Source organism: Rhinopithecus roxellana, chromosome 12 (genome assembly GCF_007565055.1).
Source record: "Rhinopithecus roxellana isolate Shanxi Qingling chromosome 12, ASM756505v1, whole genome shotgun sequence".
NCBI classification, from domain to species: domain Eukaryota; kingdom Metazoa; phylum Chordata; class Mammalia; order Primates; family Cercopithecidae; genus Rhinopithecus; species Rhinopithecus roxellana.
Genome location: NC_044560.1, coordinates 33,883,636 through 33,910,802, shown reverse-complemented (window position 1 = coordinate 33,910,802; position 27,167 = coordinate 33,883,636). Strand labels below are relative to the sequence as shown.

The following is a 27,167-nucleotide window of genomic DNA, read 5'->3' as shown; positions in this document are numbered from 1 at the left end:
AGAGAGAGAGAGATCACAAGTTTCTGTCACCCAAATAGGAATTGGTTGATTATTTATGCTATGGCTTGGCTATGTCCCCACCCAAATCTCATCTTGAATTGTAGTTCCCATAATCCCCATGTGTCATGGGAGGGACCTGGTAGGAGATAATTTAATCATGGGGTTACCCTCATGCTACTCATGCTATTCTTGTGATAGTGAGTGAATTCTCATGAGATCTGATGGCTTTATAAGGGGCTTCCCCTTTTGCTCGGCACTTCTCCTTCCTGCCACCATGTGAGGAAGGACATGTTTGCTTCCCCTTCCACCATGATTGCAAGTTTCCTGAGACCTTACCAGGAACCTCTTTAAACTTCTTTCCTTTGTAAATTACCCAGTCTAAGGTAGTTCTTTATAGCAGTGTGAGAACAGACTAATACAATTTAACATAAAATTAGTATAATAAAAAGGAATTGAGTTTACAGTATTATAAATTATAAATTGTTGATTAAGTCATTATGTGCAAAATATACTTTAGAGGCCTATGTTGGCTTGGAAATCTGATCACTATTTATATTTGATCTTGGAACACAGTCTCTTATAGATACGAATAGCCTACTTAAACTCTTTACCATCCATTGATTATAAGATGGCTCAATATATATGTGTGCACACATTCACAGAAGTATATATATATATATATATACACACACACACACACACATACTTTTACACATGTATGTATCATTTTTAGTTACTTTCTAGTCTTTGGGTATTTCCACAAATGCTTATGAATGGTACCTAGTGTCTATCAATCATTTCCACTAGTTTTCTGTGATGCAAGTCATAGGGTCTGCTTATCTGAAGCAAACTTGGCAAACATAAAGAAAACTCTCACATATGCTTTTCAATGTTAATAGTACTATTTTAATGTACAATGGGAAAATGTTCAGAAATGATCCCACAGAGTGGGGTACTATGAGAAAGAATAAAAGAAGAAGAAGAAGAAGAAGGAAATGAAAAAAGGAAGAAAAACCAAAACAGAAAAGCCAGACACCAAAGAGAACAAATCAATAAATTTACTATGTGGTTGAGAAGAAAAACATAATCAACCATGTTAAAAGCTTCTTAAGTGCCCTAAAATGTAATTCTTATGTGCAGTAGTAAGATTTAAAATGATAATGACGTGTGCAAAGGCTAAAGAGGTTGACTAACTTTTAAATACTTAACCATTTAAAAATAATACCCATAAGATTTTCACCAGTCTTTCTACCATTTGTCAATGTCAAAGCAATGATGCAGTTTCATGAGTTTGTCTTGAATTCTCAAATTTGATAAAAAGAGCAAGTGTGCTCGAGAGGTACAAATACTCTGAGTCATTGCTTCCATTTTTATTAAAATTCTCAGTTGTTCAGAGCATGATTTCCTTAAAGGAGCAACCTCATTTTGAGGAGTCATGAATTGGTAGGTCAATGTTAATTTTCTTTGTAAAGATTCATGAATCTAAGAACAGGTTGTCATTTAAAAGAAATTAGTTTAATTGAACAAGAAAGTGAAATACTGACTGGGAACACCTTCTCTATGCTCCCTTCCAATTAGCTTGGGACATGTCTGCTTATTTTGAACTGTGTATTTTATTTATTTGGGGTTTATGTCCCTTAAGAATTAAATCCTAAAGACTTAAGCAACATATGCTTTACACAAAGATCAAAATAAATACACAATAGCTGCCATTCACTGAGTTCCCATGATGTGTCGATATTTATTAGCTCCATATTTTTGAAGGAGGAAAATGAGATGCAGAAATGAACTCTCCTGAGTTTACATAAGGCATAACTGGAATTTTAAAGCTACATCCTTCTGACTCCAAAAATAAATCCTCTTCTGAAATAGCATGTTTATTTCATAGTTTTTTGCATTGGACATTGATGTTTTCTCTTTGGAATATCAGTCCTTTTAATTTAAAGGAAGAGAAAAAAATAGGAAAGATGAGTTTCAGACAGTTGGAATTGTATTCATTCCTTCTTCGAAGTGTTCCCATTTTTTGCCCACACTCCTGACTACAGTTTCTGAATATCTCTGTCTTTTAACCACTGTGCCTGGGCTCTCCTTCTCCCTGTCACAGCATTCTCAGGTTTGATTTCTGCTCCATGCTCTTGCATGTGGCCCTGAAACATCAGACTTTCCATTAATTTTTCTGAGCCAATCTCCTCACCAAGGACTGAAATCTCAATATTCCTCTTCACACACTGCAGCCTGAGGCCAGCCTCACCCACTCCCTAAGGTTTTGTTCTGGAAGATTCCAGCATGAGTTGAAGTTTCATGTCTCCAGCTTGACTGAAAGGAAAGAAGAACTATGGGAAAGAAGATTTTAAAAGTCATAATCTTACATAAATCCCTATGAATTGTGGTGCAATATTCATTTGTTACAGTTGCAGAGATATTGCCAATCTCTATATGCCAATCCGTGGCATATAGAGAATGCCAAATTAACTGCTACTATAACTATTGACTTCAACAGAAAAAAAATGTTCAAACCCTTTTTTTATAAAGGCTTAGATGATCAGAAATAAATATGAAATTAATTTATGACTTAAAATTGAAGGCAAATATCATTTTGTTAAAAAAAGAAAAATCCTAATCTGTTATGTACAGTTAATGTTCTACTCAAGGTTCCAAAAACTAAGCAAGACACAAGTAGAACTTAAAAACAAGAGTTAATAAGAGGCATTAACTTCTCCTTACAGGCCAGCTTTCACATGGTTTTATAGCATCCTCGCCTGCTTCTAAGAACATGTCACCTAAATGAACAAGTAATGCTGCTGTCTCTTCTCACTTATTCAAAGTCACAATAGACTACTGCAGTGATGACTGAAATTACACCAAGTTTTTAAAGAGTGCTTTTTACTTTTTAAAAATGTTTCCCAACCAGGCATAGTGGCTCATGCCTATAATCCCAGCTATTTGGGAGGCTAAGGTGGATAATTGCTTGAGCTCAGGAGTTTGAGATCAGCCTAGGAAACACGGTGAGATCACATCTCTAAAAAAGTTAAAAACGTTTCCAGATAGATCATTTTATGTCTTGAAGGACGGCCTTCAACATTCTTTCCCCAAATTAATCTCCCCAGGATGCCTTCTCCAATTAACCCAACTGTGCATCTAGCTCAGGACTTAGGTATGGAAGTTGTTCTATAGAAGTCTGTGCCTACTTACGTACCATCAGTATTATAAGCTACCAGACACCAAGCAAACATATTGACATATACTATGTGTCAGGTCCTGTGGTAAATGTACTACAGCATCTAATTTAACCCTAACAACAACTACAAAGCAGATATAAATCCATTCATTCATTCGGTAAATATTTACTGAATACTGTAATAGATAGAAAGTAAAGGATAGAAAAAAACAAGAATCAGAGAGATTACAAAATTTGCTTAGGGTCACACAACAACTATCTGGCAAATATGACAATCTAAAACTCAACTGAAGTCCAGTAGCAGACAGCCAGTCACTAAAGCTTTGTAGTGGACATGGTTGACTGGCTATAAGAACCCATTCCCAAACCTGTCTTCCTTGCCTATCTCCCATAGTAGAAGTTAGAGAAGTCAAATATACCCTTTCCTACTCTCTGTTATAGCAAAGTATATCCATTGTTGCAGTTATGGTCCATGAGATATAAAGAAAAGTCTACTGGAAGGGTTCTAAAAATGATGTCCTTCCTGATTTTTGTTAAAAGAAGTCTTCTTTTTACCCATCTTTTTCCTTTTGGTTTGGAGTGGTTTGATAAGAATATAATGACTGAATCTAGGGTCGTCATCTTGCTAACATAGAAAAAAACAAAAAAATGTTGCAAAGATAAGACCCCAAGTCCTGATATTACTAAAAAATATATTCACCTACCTGTAGGACTACTTGTAAAATAAATAATAACTTTTATTATGATTTAAGCCACTAGTAGTTTGGCTTTCTGTTACTTGCAGCTGAAAATATTCCTAAGGTCACTAAAGTCAGAGACATATGGTAGGAATTATTGAGCTAAGTTTGGAGCACAGTCCTGGGGTGCAGTGAGAACCCAAAGATGTAGAGAGGTATGGTCTCCACCCTATGGAGTTTGCAATTTACATGGGAGATATAAAAACTATTCAAATGCTACAAGTCAAGTATCTGTGTGGTACTTGTTGGTATAACTTCAAAGACAAAATAGTCTTAGAAGCAGCTCTTTAAATAGCACAGCCTTATCAGTATAATTTTAAAAACAGAATAATCAACTTAAATAATCCACAGGAATATAACAAAAATGCAAACTATAATTATTTATGGATGTAGAAGTTCAAATGATTTTGATTTTCCTCGTGGTACTTTACTCAAAGTAAAAAATTTTCAAAATACAATAAATACAAAGAGGAAGATTAAAAAAAAACACACACACACTTGTATCCCTAGTACCCAGAGAGTTGAAGTTCCTTCTAACTCTATTACTCTAATTTACAGCAGATTATTTTATTTCAATCTAAACAACAGAAACAATATTATTGTAAATATCTTGGAGCAAGCTATGAAGAGAAACAGCTTCTTTGTATGAGAGCCAAATAATATTCACAAATATAAAATATTACAATCCGTGGCATATAGAGAATGCCAAATTAACTGCTACTATAAAACACTATGATTCAATTCAATTTAAAATCCTCAGTTTTTAATGCTGTTTCATAACTACTATGTGCAATTTATCTTGTCGGTTTAGTTTCCTGCTGTTTCTTTCCTTGCTTCAATATTTTGCCCTAAGAATTTTCATTAATTTGTAAATGTTTATGACTATTATAGAAAAATAATAACAGTCACATAAAACCAGCTTAAAATGTTCAATTTTCTATCTCAACCAGCATCAGGCACTGAGAGGTAGGGAGTAATTTGATTACTAATCAGATTTAACAGTTCAACACTTACCTGTAGAGATCATTGATTTATTATCTTAATTATTTCTCCTCATTAAGCTTTTACTCATATTTTTTGTTAGCTTTGACTTTTATCTCTCTTTTGAACTTTTGGCTTCAGATCTCCATTCTCTATATTATAGACGTAATGTCTGTATCACCCCAAAATTCATATGTTGAAATCCTAACCCATAATGTGATGCTATTAGGAGATGGGGCCTTTAGGAGTCAATTAGGTGAAGGTAGGACCCTCATGAACAGAATTAGTGCCTTAAAAAAGAGACCTCAGCCCTCAGCCATCCTGGCTAACATGGTGAAACCCCGTCTCTGCTAAACATACAAAAAATTAGCTGGGCGTGGTGGCAGGTGCCTGTAGTCCCAGCTACTCGGAGGCTAAGGTAGGAGAATGGCTTGAACCCAGGAGGCGGAGCTTGCAGTGAGCAGAGATCGCGCCACTGCACTCCAGAAAAGACCTCAAAGTCTCTCACCCCTTCTGCCATGTGAGGGCCCAGGAAGAAGATTGCCCTCTGTGAACCAGAGAGCAGGCCCTCACCAGACCCTGCAAATGACTCTTGGGCTCCCCAACCTTCAGAGCTATGAGAAATAAATTTCTATTGTTTATAAACCGCTCAGTCTATGGTATTCTATTTTAAGGGCCCAAATTGATTATGACCCCATGCCCCCCATATGTTATCAATCAGTCAATCAACCAATAATTTATTTTAAATGATTCTGCATTTCTCATAAAAAACACTTTCAGCCTTTGCAGAGCCAAGTAATGAGGAGCATCAGCAGCTGCAAACAGGTTGCATTAGTTTGGTAGGGCTGCCGTAACAAGGCATCAGGTAGCTCAAACAAGAAAAATTTATTTTCTCATAGTTCTGGAGGCTAGAAATCTGACATCAAGGTGTGAGCAGGGTTGGTTTCTTCTGAGGGCCATGAGAGAAGAGTCTGTTTCAGGTCTCTCTTTTTGGTTTGGAGATGGCCGTGTTTGTGAGCATGTCTTTGTCCTAATCTCCTCTTTTGAAGACAACAGTTACCTTGGCTTAGGGTACCCACATTGGCCTGATTTAACCTTAATTACCTCTTTAAAACTCTGTCTCCAATACAGTCACATTCTGAGGAACTGAGGGTTAGGACTTCAACATTTACATTACAAGGGGAGGGGTGGCAGACAGAGGGGAGGGTGGCACAATTGAGTCCATGACACAGAAATAACCAGAAAGGTGACCAACTTAATTATGTATCATGGATTTAGACAGAAGAAATAAGGCACATCTTTTCTGAGTACATGAAAACTCAAAATACCACACCTTGATTCTGAATTATCCGTGCTGGCAAACAGAAAAAGATCACTGATGACCATCAAAAAAAGGGCATAGACACCTTCTACATCCCAGAACATTCATGTAGATAGCTCAGAAGAAAGAGAAGAGGATAATGAGGATCTCTAAGAGAGTCCCCAGAGCATGGGGAAACCATGCATTCACTGTCAGAAAAAACTGCACTTCACAGTAACTTGCTCATTGACCAAAAAAGTTAACCATACAAAAGAGACAAGGGGACAAAGACAGCAAGAGCGAGTAGACCCACAAGAGAATAAGAAATTATTAAAGAATCTAGATCTATATGAAATCTATATATCTACACCCTTCAATGTTCTTCACTTTTAAAGTATGTTTCTTGTGGCTCACTATGAAAGCAATGATTTTACAATTGTCAAAAAATTTTTAATCCTGACGCTGAAAGAGCCTTAGTAAGGTATGATTTTTCAAGCTGCGCTATTCAACTTGTCACATCTTTTTCTCTTTCCTCCAGAAAAACATTAATCCAAAAAGGCAAACTCTCAGGTGAATTACTTTAATCTGAGTATATTTCCTTATACAACAATTTGCAGCAATGATGTTGTCAATGAAGAATGTGTTTCCTTACTGGGACTTGTGCAAGAAGAGAGTGATTTAGAGCTTCTGGCCAGTGAAAGAATAAAATGACTTCTGCTCTGCTGGAACCCAGAGGTATGGTAAATCCTATCCTATGTTTGGGTCAACTTTTTAGTTAGCACAATATGCAAATATGCTACCTGGTTTAAAAAAAAAAATCTATCCTTGAAAATCACTCATTTAACCCATGAAGTACAATACACATGATTGTGTGTTCAATGAACTATTCAGCAATTTTTGTATGCTTAAGTTTTAGAACCATGGATCTAAGCCAAAGAAATAAACAAAGGAAACATGAAAATGCAGTGTCTACAGACTCAAATAATTCTCCCTTGAATATGTAGACATTGTAGAAGTAGGGCACTTTACAAGTCTTCCTATTCAATATGATTAGGACTAGTAGCTGCTCAGTTAAACAAAAAGTAAAATTAATGAAATAACTGTATATGAATACGTTTACCTTAATTGTTTTAAATAAAAGCTTAAATATATATATCTGTTCACATTTTTTTGTGATGCCAAGGTCTTTATTTTGTCTATGACTCAGTTGATTTTCCTCTATCCTTTTTTTATATGAATCATAAACATAATATATCATTTAGGATTTCCAGTTTAGAAAAAGGTGACAAAGACACTTACAAACTAATGTGAATGTTTAATCTTAGATTTTTTTTTTTTGCAAATTTTATCCCCACTTAATTTGACAGATTTATTTAAACTGATTGACATGCATGGAGTCATTCCATAACATAACACTATTCTCAACTATTTGTATGGGGAAGTGAGTAAGTCATAGCAGGGGAAAATCCAGTAATTCAGTCTGCACACTACTTCTCTTGTTCTGTACCAAAATGAATAACTAAAGGTTACATTATTTCAGTACTACCTTCAGTGGCTAAAGTTTTAATTGAAAGTGATAGCACTGGAAATTAAAAACCTCAAAAATGATTAAACTCTGCCTCAGATTCAGAATATTTGGGGCTGATTTTTAAAATCAGAATTGAATCAGAAATTTTATTTTCCCATCTCTCTGAAAACCTTGTATGGATTTAGGAATAATCAAAATAAGTTGGGCAAATATCCACCTATCCTCCTAGTTAGAGATGGTTTTTCTCAGCGGAGACTGAGTGAAACCCAAAGACTTTCCTGGGGGAACTTGGGTAAGGATAGTTGATATACTTTGGCTCTGTGTCCCCACCCAAATCTCCTCTGGAATTTTAATCCCCACATGTTGAAGGAGGGACCTGGTAGGAGGTGATTGGATTATGGAAGCGCTTTTCCCCATGCTGTTCTTGTGATAGTGAGGGAGTTCTCATGAGATCTGATGGCTTAAAAGTATGGCACTTCCCCTTCACTTGCTTTCTCTCCTGCCACAATGTAAGACTTTCCTTGCTTCCCCTTCGCTTTCCACCATGATTGTAAGTTTCCTGAGACTTCTCGAGCCATACAGAACTATGAGTCAATTAAACCTTTTTTCTTTATAAATTACCCAGTGTCAGGTAGTATCTTTATAGCAGTGTAAAAACAGGCCAATACAATTGTTTTAAGGGAATCAATTTCTATTCCTCAAGTTTACTTTGTACTCCCCTAAAATTGATCTTCCTGAAAAATGCACTTCCAGTCATGTTGATTTCCACCTACTTTTTTATAATTACCTTTGTATTTTCCAGCAGAAAGACACATCATTCTTCATCTGGTGGTCTTATTAGGTAGTGCTTTGAGCTTAGAAAAACATCTGAGAAACAGATAATTTGAAGTATTGCACAGGTATTAATACAACAAATGACTTTCATGACTGGGCAACAAATCTAACTGCAAGTCAAACACTGTAGTTTCCAATCCTTAGCTTTCAGTTCAGTTGAAGAAGGACCTAATTGAGCTGTCATTTGAAAGATCATAAAAAACATTTTTTGTGTGTGATCACTATGTGATATTTGGCTTATAACTCTGAAAGAATTCAAAGAATTAAGTGACATTGCCATAATAGATCCCTTTCCATTCCCATCTACTTACATGAACATGTTTGTTAAAGGAGTAAGAGAATAAAAGACATCGATATATATTTTTAAAAGAGCAGAATCTATAACATGAAATGCTTTACAGAGGAAGCCACAACAAATGAGCCTATTCAATTCACCTCATTTAAGCACAAACAATTTACTCCTTAATTTGTTAATATTTAACGGGAGGGTGAATAGAAACTACCAAAGTTGAATTTAAATGTTTAATGACTTAAAGTCTGAAATTCTGTGTGAAAGAGATAATTTTGGTGGTGCGAGTGGGTAACAAACAGACTAGAATATTACTGTAGCTATCCAAAGTACATCCTAGTTTGCTAACTCAGAAGGCAAGAAACGTATGCTACTGAAGAATGTAATGGACCTTTCTGTAGTAAATAACGTGGTGGGTTTATCATTGTTGTCCCTCCTGGATACACATACTATGTAAAATTGACAACTTGACCTAACAGTGGTTTTTAATCTGCCTTCGATTAAAAACGACTGAGTTATCAGGTAGTACTAAGGATGTATTAATTATTTCTTTACCAGTCTTCAGTATACTCTGTCATTACAGAAACACTTCTTTACATTAAAAAGGTATAAACTAATAAGTCTAAACTAACAAAAAATGCTTCTAAACCTTTGAACAGTCTTTCAAAACATATGTCTTCTGCTTTTTTTCTTGACATGACCTATAATGCTTCTCATTCGTCCTTCCTCAAAGAAAATTTACAGATGAGTGTGACTATATTTAGAGCCAAGTGTATCTTTCACACAGAAAGCCAACTTCACATGAATTCAGTGACGATCCTTTGAAGGAGCCAGAAGAGCCATATCATTTTATCCTCATGCATGACTGAGAGATATAAAATCCCCATTCCACCTCTAGAACTCATGCACAATCCACAAACACACACACAAATAGCAACATGAGTGAGATTCAGCAAACTAGAGGGACAATCAATTATAATTTTCTACTCTAAAACAATTTCATTTGAGATAGCAATGCTGGAAATGGTATTTTATAGTTGACTTCCACCAAATTATGATGCAGCTCAGATTCAAAATCTCTATTATCTTTGGCAGAAGTTTTAAAAACCGTTTTTATTTACTCCAAACTCTATCTAAACAAAGCCAGCATAGGCCCTTTGCAATGTTTACATCAAGTGCTTCATGCTATAATTAAGTAAGCAATGGAAATCAAAGGAAGCACTAAGAGAAGGAATCAGGACATCATTTATTGATTGGTGGCATTTGAGCGATTTAAAATTTTTGTTTTAGTGTATAACTGCATTTTATTACCATTTTACCCTTAAAATGTAATAAGTACAAACTGCTTCAGTAATGATAGAAAAGCCTTCTCAGCTTTAATGAAGGCTTTTATTTGCTACTGAAACTTTTATTATTTCCAAATGGTAACATAAGCAAGAAAAAGTCACTACTTTCATTTGAGGAAAAACTTTAGCAATTCAAATAATTTTGTTCTTGGGTGAATTTTAAGACATTTAGATTTGTTGTATTTATGCTTATTGTCTTCATTTTCTTTTGATAAATTAAAATCAAAAAAATGTACAGACACACACTATTACAAAATTAGCCTCTAATCATCTATCAAAATATTAGATACTTACATACAGCCATCCTCTTTCAGATGTTGGTTTGATCCAGACACAAAGTTTTATGTATTTAGGCTCCTGCACATCTCAGTTGTTGACCATGTGAAGCAACATATTGTGATAGTGAAGAGCAATGACTCTAATGCTATATTGTCTGGCTTTGTATTCTAGCCCTTACCCTTCCTAGCAATGCTACTTCTAGAAACTTCTCAGTCCTCAAAATCCTTATCTTTAAAAATGAGGGTGACTAAAAACCGGCATGAGTGGGAAGATTTAATAAGGTAGTTCATGTAAAACACTGGAATAGAGCCTGGCACATAGTAGGCACTTAAAAAATATTTAGTTCTAACAAAGTTCTCATTTCTAAATACATGCACCTCTAGATTGGATGCACCATCCGGCGATACCACTTATTCAACACATATTTATTGAGTTTTATTTTGTTCTGAATACTGTCCTAAATAAAGGGGGCAGAGAAATTAATATAATATGGTGTTTACTTTTCAGGAGCTTACCATTTAGGTGCAAAGTATTTGTTGCCATCTTAATATCTTTCCTGAAGAGAACCATGTAACATACTCTTTCATTAAATCACAAATTTTCCCTTTTCCCCATAGGCTTGGAACTAATGGAACTTCAGAAAAATTTGACTTCAGTTTCTGAAATCTTAATCATGCACAGTTTAATAAATAGCTACAGGTTTTTTTCACATTTTAAAAAAGATGATTAAATGGTCTAATCAGATTCTAACTAGCCAAAAACTTGAAAAACATAGGAAGACAACCATGACTGACACGTTTATTTTCCCAAATGCAAACATATTGCAAACATCAGCTGCTGAAAAATAGTGCTATTTACATCTTACATGACCCACAGAAAACTAAAATTGCACAGGAGTTCAGCATCAAAATGTTTAAAAGTACCTAAATTAAATTCAACTTGAGACAAAACAAAAAGTTCATTTAATCATAGCTATATCACTTTTCTAAAAGTTCTCAGAATGATTTCCAACATGGCACCTTATATGGCTTTAGTTTTTTCAAACATTTTCATTTATGTCATTACACTCAGAGAATTCATTAAAAAGTAAAATCTTGAAGTTTCGGTGTAAGTTCCAACACAACGACTAACATGGTATTTCAAACATCACAAACTCCAAATGATCTCAAATATGTTGTCCTCTGTTAATTTGCTGCTCCTAAAAATGTGCAATAAATGCAATTAAAAAGGAAAGTATCTTCAATTTAATTGCAAGATTGACTAGGATATTTATCTTCTTACTAGATGTATCATAATAAAAAACTGTCTAAAATGCATTACATTGTCTAATTCAGGAGGAAATTGGATAGTCTCCCTTCCAATAAAAAAAAAGAAACCTTTTTTTTTCAACAGCCAATGATGACGGTGTTCTTTCTAGAATACAATGAATATTGCCAAAATAGGTCCTCTAAGGGGTTCACCTACCTAAAGCAACTGAAGATCATGAGTAAATACACAGGCACACAACTCCTTCCTCTCTTTTCCTGTGCCATATAAGCTTCCTTTATTAAAATACTTTTTAAAGACTCTTATGATTCTTTTGAGTTGGGCGGAAAAAAATCTCTGAAATAATACCCCCTCTTCCCAATGAAACCTCTTTCGATACTGAATTAACTCACACCTCGCTTATATGTAAGCTGCGGCGAGAATGCATCTCCTACTCTCAAATCTCCAACGAATGCATATTTTGGTAACCTCTTCTTTTGCATCTAAACACACATGTTCCACACCACAGGATCTTCTTGATCCCAGCGAAGATCCTTGCTTAATGTATGCGTTTTTCACATCCATTTTTTTAATACTTCCAGGGTGAAAATTTCAAAAGGGGCGAACGTGGGTGAAAGAAACGAAGAAGGGGAGGGAGGAGACATGATGCCTGGGATTTCTGCCATCCTCGCTGCAACCCAGAATTCGTATATTTTTTCCTCTCCCCAGCCCTCCCCCTCGTTCCCCTCTCGCCCCTTCCCTCCGCAGCAGGAGGGAGGAGGAGGGGCCGCTGGCTGAAGCCGCCACCTGCCACAGCGTGGAAAAGCTCCAGTTGTCACTTACCCAGCGGGGTGAGAATGGCTCATTTTTGCAGGATCCCTTTTGGACCCCGCGGCAGGTGCGGAGGGTGGGTGCGTGGGGCCCCGTGCTCGCTGGCGCTGCGACAGTCGCGCTCGCGGGGTGGCTCCCCACTGAGGTCCCCTGTGCGCGGGCACCTGGGCTGGGCCGCCGCCGCCCCTGGGCGCCCGGGCTACCCGCAGCCTCCGGGGCTCCCACCCTCCTTTGGTATCCACAGCTTCCCGGTTGCTAAGGGAGGAGAGAGGCAAGCGCCCAGGGTCTGGAGAAGTGGAGGCGCTGCTGGAACCGAGCCTGCGGAAGCTGGGGGTGAAGCCAGCTTCTACTCCTTTTTCTGGGCCCTGATATGGGAGGAGACCCAGGCAAGCCCCTGCTCTGTTGCTCTGGGGCGCGAGTTCCCCCAGGTACCTGTAATATGAAAACACAAACACGCTCGCACACACACACAGGCACACGCACACATTTTGGCTGGCGTGCTTCCTGCTAGGCCCTGGGGAAGGAAGGACTGGGTGGCAGCTGGGGGTAATAAGAGCAGGGAGCAGCTCTTATTACCACCGCGTGATGCGGTGGTTTCCAGTGCTAAAACAGCGATTGCAAATTCAAGGGAAAGAAGGAAGTCTCTCAATCTGTTTTGGGTTTTGAATTTGTTTCTGCATCTGTAATGCATTACAATCGACTCATTTCCTCCTTGGAAAACTCCTATCCTTGTTCCTAGCTGAGGTCCCCACTTCCAGCGTGCAGGGCTGACAGTGCTGGCTTTCAGTAGGTGGGGGAGACGCAGTTATTCAGTAAAGCACCCAGGAACAGTACTTGTATTGGAATCCAGTACATGGAATGCAGGGCTTAGATGAAGCAGCCTGGATTTAAATGAGGATCTTAATATGGAGGAAGTTTAAGCACTAGACTCAGATAACCTGTTTTTGTTTTGTTCATGCTTGATCAGGTGTTTTGCAGAATGACTTGATCTCTGGCCTCAGGTTCCTCATGTATAAGTGAAGGGTTGGACGTATCAGTGGTGACTGAGCTTTCTAGGGTCTCTATTCTGGGTCAGTCACACTTAGAGGTGGGAAGAGCATCACCTCATTAATGTCATTCTGCTTTTCCTCACGTGGTAAAGGCCCACTGAGTATGACAGAATTCAAACTTGTTAGTGTGACATTCAGGAGCCCTCATCACCCGGCCCCAGCGTCTTTCCCGAGCCTCTGGGACCACTTTCTCCACTACCTTAAACTCTAGCAAAACCAAACTCTTGCACTATCCCTCTAGTGGAAACATATTTTCACCCTTGACTACTTGGAAAACTCCTATTCATCCTGGAACACTTAGCTTGAACACTTCCTCTTTGACATCCTCAGGTGTCCTAATGACTCTGGCCTCTGGGGGCCACTCGGCCGGGATATGCCTCTGTTTTATGCTTACCCCCTGTATTACATTTGCTGAAGCAGATGGCTGCCTTTTCTACTCAAATGCAAGCTTCTGCATTTCATTTTGTACATCTATTCCATTTTTCTATATTCTCAGAAGGAAGCAACGGTTTAATAAATATTTGCAGCATGAGTGAAGGGAAAAAAAGAATGGTAGCATTTGTAATGAATTGTTAATAAATGCTCTCCTCAGCCTTTTATCGAGCATTTACTATCTCATTTAATCCTCATCTTCATTTTATGAGACAGGTTTTTTTTTTCTCCATTTCATAGCTATCAAAACTAATACATAAAGAAATTAATTATTTTTTCTGACATCTACAATGGCTTCCAACTGGAAAAACTAGGATTCAAATCCAGATCTATCTGATTTGAGCTTACAAATGTCTTTAACAATTACAAGTTGATTTACTTTTCCGTGGCCCCTATAAATTGCCAGAGAAGCCAGATATTCTATACCATTACAGGTTTTGGACCTGAGTGACCAGAGCCATTCCAAGAAAAAGAAAATAAAAATAGGATGCTAGCTCAATAGCTTAGGTCTGGAGACTGAAGGATTCAAGGCTGCTTCAGGGCCCAAACGGCTAGACCAAGGCAGAGGTCATCTCCCCACGCCCCTCTACCATATGTCTATCCCCACTAACATTGGTTCCTATTTAAGGTTGCCCTTAAAGTTCACTGTAACTAGATTTCACCTGAATAAAAATCGGGAGAGGGGAAGGAGGAGGAGGAACTAGAAAGATACATTGTAACCTACCCCAGGTGCTGCCAATCCCTAAGGATGGTGTAAATAATGTAATCTTATATAGGTACTAGTTGTTCCAAAATTCATTTTTGCAAATAAAACATGGCATTTTCTCGCTGTACAATGAGAAAGGAAGTTAAAATATACTATTTAGATACTCAGGATTCTGTAGAAAAGATTCCCCAGCACTCTGCAGACAGTGAGGTACCCTTAACAGCATGTATTAATTCATAAATGGGTTTGAGTTCTCCACCCCGTGAGCTCCAAAATTTCACATTCCTGATGAAACTGCAAGGAAGCTACTAATTTTCACTTCAGAAAATGCTCACTGTGAAAATGTATTGGGAATTTAGCCAGAATGAATTTTTATGTTAATTTCTAGAATGGAGATAGGGAAAGGGAATAAAGAAAAAAACTAAATTAAACTGTTTTAAGACCAAATAGTCACTGGAGTCCTTTTCATTTTCTCACAGGAAAAAAAAAAAAAAAAAGTCCCCAGATGTCCCGAGTAGTATCATAAATGCATAAAAATATTTCGGTTTTATAGAAAGACCTGTGGAGTGAGAGTCGAGGTCAGGAGATTGAGAGAAGTAGAAGGGCAGTGGGGAGATAAGGATTACACCTACAGTGTTGATTGGATCTTCATTTAGGGTGAACAGCAGCTGGACTTAGGAGTCACAGATCTAAACTATCAGTGACGGTCTTATTCGTTTTCTGTTGCTATAACAGAATACCACAGATGAGGTAATTTATAAAGAAATTTATTTCTGACAATTCTGGAGGCTGTGAAGTTCGACGTTAAGAGGCCACATCTGGTGGGGGCTTTCTTGCTGCAGTGATAACATCGAGGAGAGCATCACACGGTGAGAGGGCAAGAACATGTCAGCTCAGGTCTCTCCTCTTCTTACAAAGCCACCAAAGTCATCAATGGGGGCTCCACTTTACTAACCTTATCTAGTCCTAATTACCTCCCAAAGGCACCACCTCCAAATACTATCAACATATGAATTTGGAGATTAAGTCTCCAATAAAGGAAGTTTGGAGGACGCATTCAAACCATAGCAGTGACCATGTCTTGGATCAGAGGTAGGCAATGTATGGTTTGCCGACAACATCTGATCCACTGCCTGTTTTTGTGCAGTCTATAAACTAAGAATGGCTGCTACAGTTTTAAATGCTTGGGGAAAAAATCAAAAGAAGAATAATATTATATGATACACGAAAAGTATATGAAATTCACGTTGTTTTTTATGTCCACAAATAAAGATTTATGAGAATATGCTCACACCCATTTGTTTTTTGTTGTTGTTTTTTGTTTTGTTTTGTTTTGTTTTTTTTAACAAATGACCTATGCTTTCATGTAACAATGGCAGAGTTGAGTAGTTGTAACAGTGACTTTACGGCCCATGAAACCTAAAATGCTTGCTATCTTTCCCACTGCAGAAGAAGCTTGCTGACCTTCGGCCTAACTTATCACCACAATTGGAGACGTAACTTACCCTCACGGACTTTGAGAACAAGGACCACACCCTTGTATTCCCAGTACCAAATGCTCTGTGCCTGTCACAGAGGGGTGCTGAATAAATAAGCAAATGAAGGAATTAATGAATAGATTGAAGAAATAAGTTTTTCCATGTGTTTATTATTCTCCTGAAAGACAGAGTTCAGGTTACCAAGACTTTCTCCCCAGATGTAATCCCAAAGGCATTTCGGAGATCTTCAAAGCTCACTTGTAAATTTAACCTTCTGCACAATGGAGCATGTCCTGATGAAACACTTACCTTACTGGCCTCCCACTGAGCTTTTATATAATGCTGATAAAGAAAGTAGCCCTGGATCACATCAAATCATCATGCTTTAAGGTCCTGACACTCGTGGACTGAGATAGGATTCAAGCAGGGCTCAGGTGTGTCAAGCTGCTGCTTCGAGGTCGCCGCCTCTTCTACTGTGGATTGTCTGTGTCACTCCTGCCTCCTATCCACACACTGTGTTGGTGTGCACGCCTACTCTCTTCCAACCCTAGCATAAATTTCTGCTCTTTCCTTCAGTATCAATCAAATTATCATGATTTCGAAAGTATTTAACAATTATTTCATGAACAATGATAGAAAGAGTATAATCTATGTTTTCCTTGACACTCCAGTTGGAGGAGAGGACACGAAAAATGTGACATAAAAAGAGTAATAAATGGATATTTCTTTGGCTCTGGTGCCACCCATGTATGAGTGAACTTGAGCGATATTAAGGAGCTCAGCCTGTCTGTGATTGTCCCCTGCTAGCCAAAAGGCATTCTAAACAACAGGCATTGAATTTTGGGAGAGGAACTGAGTAGAGCCATCACAATGGCCTGACACAATAGATTAGGTTAGCTTACTTGATCCAATGTTTCTGAAACAGCTATAGATGGCTGACACTACTGTTTGCCATTAGAAATAGACATTATACTTGGCATTCACAGAACTAAGACTCCACTTGGCCTAAGATCAGAAAATATCCATTGACCATTCACTATATATCAGGTACTCATTGAATCTTCGCACCTTGAGGTAGGTTTTATTTTTATCACTATTTTACAAATGAGAAAGCTGAGGTTCAGATAAATTAAATACCAGCTAGTAAATGGCACAGCTGAGATTCAAATCCCGTTGTCTATGTTTCTAGAACCCACACTCTTAAACACTTTGCTGTATTGCTTCCCACATCCAAGAGGTAAGAAGACATAACCTCGCAAAGGGAAGATAATAAATGCAAGGTCGCTGATCTCAAATAAAAGATGTTCTCAATTGTGCCAACTGTTCTTCTCCCAACCCTCATCACTCACAGTGACTCAATAATGTGGCTGGTGAAAAACAAAACTGAAGAGCAGGAATTTCATTCATTACCACGCATCTGTTTTCTGACAGAGTAAATAGTGTACTCCATGCCCTCTCACCCTTAAGAGCAACCATCTCCAAAACATTGTTATAGCTTCATTTGGTTTAAATGACATTGGAGTTGGCCCTTCCATGAAAGCATAGCAGCACTGGTCTTCAAGCATTCCTGCATCATAAACTGCTGGCTGAATTGCCTTACTCTCTTCATCTCCACAACCTTTGAATTAAATTGTATAGACAAGAAAATTATGCTTCTTAAACTTAGGTTATAAGTAGATTCATGATCTTGAACAGAAGACTAGGATTATTCATTTGGGAGGTAAATGGTAGTTAAGTTCATAAAACAAACCATGTGACCTATACTATCTTTTTTTTCTTAAAAAAAAACCACATAACTTTATTACGTACACATTCATGTTGTAACTGAGATTCATTAAGGAAATGCCACCTGATGGGACTTTAAGACATAGTTATTGATTAGGTAAAGATTCTTCTTGGTAATGACCATATTAGTTTCATGGAAATAAACACCCTTAAAGGAGTTCACGGATTTTTCTCATAGGGCTTAAATTTCTCCAGACAAGCATGCTTTCACTAGGAAATTGCTTAGCCAACATTTCCTCCCTGAGGGCACATAGGTTAAAAAAAGTTTTGTTGCTGTTGGAATGATCACAAATTCTGAACTAATGAGAATTTCTTGTTATGATAAAAGACAATAATTACTCAATGGATGTTGTGGAACAAACATCAAAGAAAATACAAAGAGAAAAACACATTTCTAGAGTGAGAGTTTGGAGAGAGAGATTATTCATTGGTGAATTGCAGGAAAACCCAAAGCAGTAAAAATAAATTAATAAATAGGCAGATTAAAACGGCACAACCATGCTCCTAAGGCTCCGCAGAATCACTTGAGAAGAATAATCTGGGGATTCCTTGATAAATTGACAGTTTGTAATATGATCCCCAGAGCTGACCCAAGATCATAATTGTGGGGTTTCTTCGTTCCTCTGGGCTTCTTTTTCAATAAGTTTTTCTCTCACTTAAAGGCCATATCAAAATCCACCTTTTGGTTGAGGAGGAAGAATCATGACTACAGGGTTTATTCTCTGCACCTGTGCAAGCCTGTCACCACAGGGAGCTTTTATCCCTGAGCTAAATGGTCAGTCAGACAGGACGTGAGAAAAATGCTCTGATGAGCCAAGGTTCTGCAACATTGGAAACAGAAGCACAAAATTTTATGGTGCTCATTGTTCTGATGTGTTCCGTACTCAGACACAGCAACCAAGGCTATTTCTTAAGCTGTAAGCCAAAGGGGAAAAAGCAACGTGGTTAACACTGGAGTGTGCTATGATGTGGAGAAATATTTTGTAAGCAGGAAAAGGAAGTCGAGAGGGGAATATACAAGTTTACTCACTTAAAAGGCAAATAAATGAAAAAGGAGGAGGCAAAGTTGACAAGGAAGGTGCATAGTTTCATTATGTATAATCACAAAAAGGAGAAAACCCACAAATCCTCTCTAGTTTGTTTGGCATTATACCTCTGCACTTAAGACTTGAGTAGTTATGCTTGTGATATTGTAAATTCTGAGAATTTTTTTCAGATGTACCAAAAAGGCCATGTTATGAAGAATGGATTTAAGAAGAAGCAAGAGGTTCCAGTTGCCCTATTTTGTCCATATGCAAACCAGAGATCCAGGTTTGAATTACAATTCAGTCACTGTAAAGATGTTATCACTTTGGGTTATAGGAAAGGCTTGTATGTTTCTACTTCTTTGATGTTAGGCACGGATGGCCACGTGACTTGTTCTGGCCAATGAAATATGAAAAGTGATGGGTGTCACTTCTGGGTAGAATCTTTTAAGAGCTCCAGCAGAATTCTTCATCTCTCTTTTACCGGCCCCAGTGACCAGCAACATTCCAGATGGTGGTGCCTTCCTCAGCTTGTCCTCCTCACTGAGGATGGTGTGGTACAGAGCCACACACAAACCCATGATGGACACGACATGTATGAGAAATGAATCTTTGCTGATTAAAGCTATTCAGAGCTGGGGGCTGCTGTTTATCACAGCAAAGCTGACCTATGGTGATGAACACAGTCATAAATTAGCTATGTGATTTTGAGAAAGCTACTTTCCCAAAGCCTCTATTTTCTAATCAGAAAATGAGGAGGACCTGGTATATAGCAAGCATTCAAAAATGGTAATTTAACCATCTTCATGATAATAACTACACTTTATTAGACACCTACACTGTGCCAGTCACTGTCTTCCCCGTACATACATCATCTCTCATCCTCACACCAATCTTATAAAGTAGGTGTTCTTGCTCTTTTTTATAGATGATGAAACCACGCCTCAGAGAGGTTTACAGATTGATGAAGGTACCAACTCGTAGGTGGAAGAATCAGATCTTTCTGATTCAAAGCTCTTGCTTTATTCACCATGCTGCCTCTCTTAAGAAAATGCAGCTAATCCATCATTAAATAAGTGAGAACTTACAATATTAAGACAAGCATCAGGGGGGCGGAGCAAGATGGCCGAATAGGAACAACTCCAGTCTCCAACCCCCAGCGCGAGCGACACAGAAGACCGGTGATTTCTGCATTTTCAACTGAGGTACTGGGGTCATCTCACTAGGGAGTGCCGGACAATCGGTGCTGGTCAGCTGCTGCAGCCTGACCAGCGAGAGCTGAAGCAGGGCGAGGCATCGCCTCACCTGGAAGCGCAAGGGGGAAGGGGATCCGTTTTCCTAGCCAGGGGAACTGAGACACACAACACCTGGAAAATCGGGTAACTCCCACCCCAATACTGCGCTGTAAGCATACAGGCATTCCAGGAGAATATATCCCACACCTGGCCGGGAGGGTCCCACGCCCACGAAGCCTCCCTCACTGCTAACACAGCAGTCTGCCGCGATCTATCCGCAAGGCAGCAGCGAGGCTGGGGGAGGGGCGCCCGCCATTGCTGAGGCTTAAGTAGGTAAACAAAGCCGCTGGGAAGCTCGAACTGGGTGGAGCTCACAGCAGCTCAAGGAAGCCTGCCTGTCTCTGTAGTCTCCACCTCTGGGGACAGCGCACAGCTGAAGACCAACAGGGGAAGTAGCGGGAGCCGGTGCAGACGCGAACGACTCTGTCTGACAGCTTTGGGGAGAGCCGCGGATCTCCCAACGCGGAGGTTGAGATCTGAGAACGGACAGACTGCCTGCTCAGGTGTGTCCCTGACCCCTGAGTAGCCTAGCTGGGAGAAATCCCCCACTAGGGGCAGTCTGACACCCCACACCTCACAGGGTGGAGTACACCCCTGAGAGGACACTTCCAAAGGAAGAATCAGACAGGTACACTCGCTGTTCAGCAATATTCTATCTTCGGCAACCTCTGCTGCTGATACCCAGGCAAACAGGGTCTGGAGTGGACCTCAAGCAATCTCCAACAGACCAACAGAGAGTCCTTCTGACTGTCAGAAGGAAAACTATCAAACAGGAAGGACACCTATACCAAAACCCCATCAGTTCGTCACCACCATCAAAGACCAGAGACAGATAAAACCACAAAGATGGGGAAGAAGCAGGGCAGAAAAGCTGGAAATTCAAAAAATAAGAGCGCATCTCCCCCTGCAAAGGAGCGCAGCCCATCACCAGCAACGGATCAAAGCTGGTCAGAGAATGACTTGGACGAGAGGAGAGAAGAAGGCTTCAGTCCATCAAACTTATCAGAGCTAAAGGAGGAATTACGTACCCAGCGCAAAGAAACTAAAAATCTTGAAAAAAGAGTGGAAGAATTGACAGCTAGACTCATTAATGCAGAGAAGATCATAAACGAAATGACAGAGATGAAAACCATGACACGAGAAATACGTGACAAATGCACAAGCTTCAGTAACCGACTCGATCAACTGGAAGAAAGAGTATCAGCGATTGAAGATCAAATGAATGAAATGAAGCGAGAAGAGAAACCAAAAGAAAAAAGAAGAAAAAGAAATGAACAAAGCCTGCAAGAAGTATGGGATTACGTAAAAAGACCAAATCTACGTCTGATTGGGGTGCCTGAAAGTGAGGGGGAAAATGGAACCAAGTTGGAAAACACTCTTCAGGATATCATCCAGGAGAACTTCCCCAACCTAGTAGGGCAGGCCAACATTCAAATTCAGGAAATACAGAGAACGCCACAAAGATACTCCTCGAGAAGAGCAACTCCAAGACACATAATTGCCAGATTCACCAAAGTTGAAATGAAGGAAAAAATCTTAAGGGCAGCCAGAGAGAAAGGTCGGGTCACCCACAAAGGGAAGCCCATCAGACTAACAGCAGATCTCTCGGCAGAAACTCTACAAGCCAGAAGAGAGTGGGGGCCAATATTCAACGTTCTTAAAGAAAAGAATTTTCAACCCAGAATTTCATATCCAGCCAAACTAAGTTTCATAAGTGAAGGAGAAATAAAATCCTTTACAGATAAGCAAATGCTTAGAGATTTTGTCACCACCAGGCCTGCCTTACAAGAGACCCTGAAGGAAGCCCTAAACATGGAAAGGAACAACCGGTACCAGCCATCGCAAAAACTTGGCAAAATGTAAAGACCATCGAGGCTAGGAAGAAACTCCATCAACTAACGAGCAAAATAACCAGTTAATATCATAATGGCAGGATCAAGTTCACACATAACAATATTAACCTTAAATGTTAATGGACTAAATGCTCCAATTAAAAGACACAGACTGGCAAACTGGATAAAGAGTCAAGACCCATCAGTCTGCTGTATTCAGGAGACCCATCTCACATGCAGAGACATACATAGGCTCAAAATAAAGGGATGGAGGAAGATCTACCAAGCAAATGGAGAACAAAAAAAAGCAGGGGTTGCAATCCTAGTCTCTGATAAAACAGACTTTAAACCATCAAAGATCAAAAGAGACAAAGAAGGCCATTACATAATGGTAAAGGGATCAATTCAACAGGAAGAGCTAACTCTCCTAAATATATATGCACCCAATACAGGAGCACCCAGATTCATAAAGCAAGTCCTTAGAGACTTACAAAGAGACTTAGACTCCCATACAATAATAATGGGGGACTTCAACACTCCGCTGTCAACATTAGACAGATCAACGAGACAGAAAGTTAACAAGGATATCCAGGAATTGAACTCATCTCTGCACCAAGCGGACCTAATAGACATCTATAGAACTCTCCACCCCAAATCAACAGAATATACATTCTTCTCAGCACCACATCGCACTTATTCCAAAACTGACCACATAATTGGAAGTAAAGCACTCCTCAGCAAATGTAAAAGAACAGAAATTATAACAAACTGTCTCTCAGACCACAGTGCAATCAAACTAGAACTCAGGACTAAGAAACTCAATCAAAACCGCTCAACTACATGGAAACTGAACAACCTGCTCCTGAATGACTACTGGGTACATAACGAAATGAAAGCGGAAATAAAGATGTTCTTTGAAACCAATGAGAACAAAGATACAACATACCAGAATCTCTGGGACACATTTAAAGCAGTGTGTAGAGGGAAATTTATAGCACTAAATGCCCACAAGAGAAAGCAGGAAAGATCTAAAATTGACACTCTAACATCACAATTAAAAGAACTAGAGAGGCAAGAGCAATCACATTCAAAAGCTAGCAGAAGGCAAGAAATAACTAAGATCAGAGCAGAACTGAAGGAGATAGAGACACAAAAAACCCTCCAAAAAATCAATGAATCCAGGAGTTGGTTTTTTGAAAAGATCAACAAAATTGACAGACCGCTAGCAAGGCTAATAAAGAAAAAAGAGAGAGGAATCAAATAGATGCAATAAAAAATGATAAAGGGGATATCACCACTGACCCCACAGAAATACAAACTACCATCAGAGAATACTATAAACGCCTCTACGCAAATCAACTAGAAAATCTAGAAGAAATGGATAATTTCCTGGACACTTACACTCTCCCAAGGCTAAACCAGGAAGAAGTTGAATCCCTGAATAGACCAATAGCAGGCTCTGAAATTGAGGCAACAATTAATAGCCTACCCACCAAAAAAAGTCCAGGACCAGATGGATTCACAGCTGAATTCTACCAGAGGTACAAGGAGGAGCTGGTACCATTCCTTCTGAAACTATTCCAATCAATAGAAAAAGAGGGAATCCTCCCTAACTCATTTTATGAGGCCAACATCATCCTGATACCAAAGCCTGGCAGAGACACAACAAAAAAAGAGAATTTTAGACCAATATCCCTGATGAACATTGATGCAAAAATCCTCAATAAAATACTGGCAAACCGGATTCAGCAGCACATCAAAAAGCTTATCCACCATGATCAAGTGGGCTTCATCCCTGGGATGCAAGGCTGGTTCAACATTCGCAAATCAATAAACGTAATCCAGCATATAAACAGAACCAAAGACAAGAACCACATGATTGTCTCAATAGATGCAGAAAAGGCTTTTGACAAAATTCAACAGCCCTTCATGCTAAAAACGCTCAATAAATTCGGTATTGATGGAACGTACCTCAAAATAATAAGAGCTATTTATGACAAACCCACAGCTAATATCATACTGAATGGGCAAAAACTGGAAAAATTCCCTTTGAAAACTGGCACAAGACAGGGATGCCCTCTCTCACCACTCCTATTCAACACAGTGTTGGAAGTTCTGGCCAGGGCCATCAGGCAAGAGAAAGAAATAAAGGGTATTCAGTTAGGAAAAGAAGAAGTCAAATTGTCCCTGTTTGCAGATGACATGATTGTATATTTAGAAAACCCCATCGTCTCAGCCCAAAATCTCCTTAAGCTGATAAGCAACTTCAGCAAAGTCTCAGGATACAAAATTAATGTGCAAAAATCACAAGCATTCTTATACACCAGCAACAGACAAGCAGAGAGCCAAATCAGGAATGAACTTCCATTCACAATTGCTTCAAAGAGAATAAAATACCTAGGAATCCAGCTTACAAGGGATGTAAAGGACCTCTTCAAGGAGAACTACAAACCACTGCTCAGTGAAATCAAAGAGGACACAAACAAATGGAAGAACATACCATGCTCATGGATAGGAAGAATCAATATCGTGAAAATGGCCATACTCCCCAAGGTTATTTATAGATTCAATGCCATCCCCATCAAGCTACCAATGACTTTCTTCACAGAATTGGAACAAACTGCTTTAAAGTTCATATGGAACCAAAAAAGAGCCCGCATTGCCAAGACAATCCTAAGTCAAAAGGACAAAGCTGGAGGCGTCACGCTACCTGACTTCAAACTATACTACAAGGCTACAGTAACCAAAACAGCATGGTACTGGTACCAAAACAGAGATATAGACCAATGGAACAGAACAGAGTCCTCAGAAATAATACCGCACATCTACAGCCATCTGATCTTTGACAAACCTGAGAGAAACAAGAAATGGGGAAAGGATTCCCTATTTAATAAATGGTGCTGGGAAAATTGGCTAGCCATAAGTAGAAAGCTGAAACTGGATCCTTTCCTTACCCCTTATACGAAGATTAATTCAAGATGGATTAGAGACTTAAATGTTAGACCTAATACCATCAAAACCCTAGAAGAAAATCTAGGTAGTACCATTCAGGACATAGGCATGGGCAAGGACTTCATGTCTAAAACACCAAAAGCAACGGCAGCAAAAGCCATAATTGACAAATGGGATCTAATTAAACTAAAGAGCTTTTGCACAGCAAAAGAAACTACCATCAGAGTGAACAGGCAACCTACAGAATGGGAGAAAATTTTTGCAACCTACTCATCTGACAAAGGGCTAATATCCAGAATCTACAAAGAACTCAAACAAATATACGAGAAAAAAACAAACAACCCCATCAAAAAGTGGGGAAAGGATATGAACAGACATTTCTCAAAAGAAGATATTCATACAGCCAACAGACACATGAAAAAATGCTCATCATCACTGGCCATCAGAGAAATGCAAATCAAAACCACAATGAGATACCATCTCACACCAGTTAGAATGGCAATCATTAAGAAGTCAGGAAACAACAGGTGTTGGAGAGGATGTGGAGAAATAGGAACACTTTTACACTGTTGGTGGGATTGTAAACTAGTTCAACCATTATGGAAAAGAGTATGGCAATTCCTCAAGGATCTAGAACTAGATGTACCATATGACCCAGCCATCCCACTACTGGGTATATACCCAAAGGATTATAAATTAGTCTACTACAAAGACACATGTACACGTATGTTTATTGCGGCACTATTCACAATAGCAAAGACTTGGAATCAACCCAAATGTCCATCTGTGACAGACTGGATTAAGAAAATGTGGCACATATACACCATGGAATACTATGCAGCCATAAAAAAGGATGAGTTTGCATCCTTTGTAGGGACATGGATGCAGCTGGAAACCATCATTCTTAGCAAACTATCACAAGAACAGAAAACCAAACACCGCATGTTCTCACTCATAGGTGGGAACTGAACAATGAGATCACTTGGACTCGGGAAGGGGAACATCACACACTGGGGTCTATCATGGGGAGGGGGGAGGGGGGAGGAGGGAGGGATTGCATTGGGGAGTTATACATGATATAAATGATGAATTGATGGGTGCTGACGAGTTGATGGGTGCAGCACACCAACATGGCATAAGTATACATATGTAACAAACCTGCACGTTATGCACATGTACCCTAGAACTTAAAGTATAATAAAAAAAAAAAAAAAAAAAAAAAAAAAAAAAAAAGACAAGCATCATAACATTAAAAACAAATAAAAAGAAAATAAATTAGAATTTTAAATTATTATATTCTTCAGACAAATCACCTTTATTACTAAATGATTTTGTTTTAATAATTCCAGCAAAGCCATGCTCAGTCATTCCCAACCTAGGGTGACCAACACCTAAGGGTTTATTAAGGTAATAATATGGGTTTGCAACCTGTTCTCAGGATTTCCACAAGCCTAGAAGAAATGAGAGTTACATAGGGCAACATGGCCCAAGCCAAATAAAAATTGTTTTTTTCTTTTTTATAATAATTATAGTAGGTCATCTCATTGTGGTACATTTGGCTTTCTCATAGGAGGACATTATTTGTTATTTTTCTTGCATAAAAATAATCTTTATCAAAACACTACGTTCATAGTAATTCAAAAAAATTATACAAGGGCCCATTAGTTATAAAAACGCTGTTAAACGCTACTATATCCCAAGTCTTAAATTTTGGCCAGTACAAGTGTAAATTTTCACTTCTCCATCTATTTGCAGCTTAGCTCCTAACATCCCAGGTTGCCCCTGTAGTCCCAATAGGTACAGGGAAGCAACACAGCAGGAAACATCATATGTGATGACCAAGGGAGGATGGCAAAAAACTCAGTGTTAGTAGAGGAACCAGCCAGAGAATGAATTCAGGGAAAAAAGGAGGAAAGCCACTTCTCTTCAAGTCAATTACATAAAAGGAAGAGCTGACAAGTGAAATGAAAGTGACAGACTCAAATTTACTTTGTCATTTATGGGGAACAGAACAGAACACCTAGAATTTGAGGGAGGATGTCTCTCAGAGAAATTGGCAAAAGAC

At 38.8% G+C, this 27,167-nt stretch overlaps 1 protein-coding gene across 1 annotated transcript in view; it reads right to left on the bottom strand.

Annotated features, from left to right (window-relative positions):
- The window catches only part of ERICH3 (glutamate rich 3), a 114,101-nt gene extending 101,153 nt beyond the window's left edge, over positions 1 to 12,948 (bottom strand). The window contains exon 1 of the mRNA XM_010381098.2: positions 12,561 to 12,948. Coding sequence (XP_010379400.2) covers positions 12,561 to 12,583 — 23 coding nt within the window. The 5' untranslated portion in view covers positions 12,584 to 12,948. The remainder of the gene's footprint in view (positions 1 to 12,560) is intronic.
- Between the last annotated feature and the right edge of the window lie 14,219 nt (positions 12,949 to 27,167).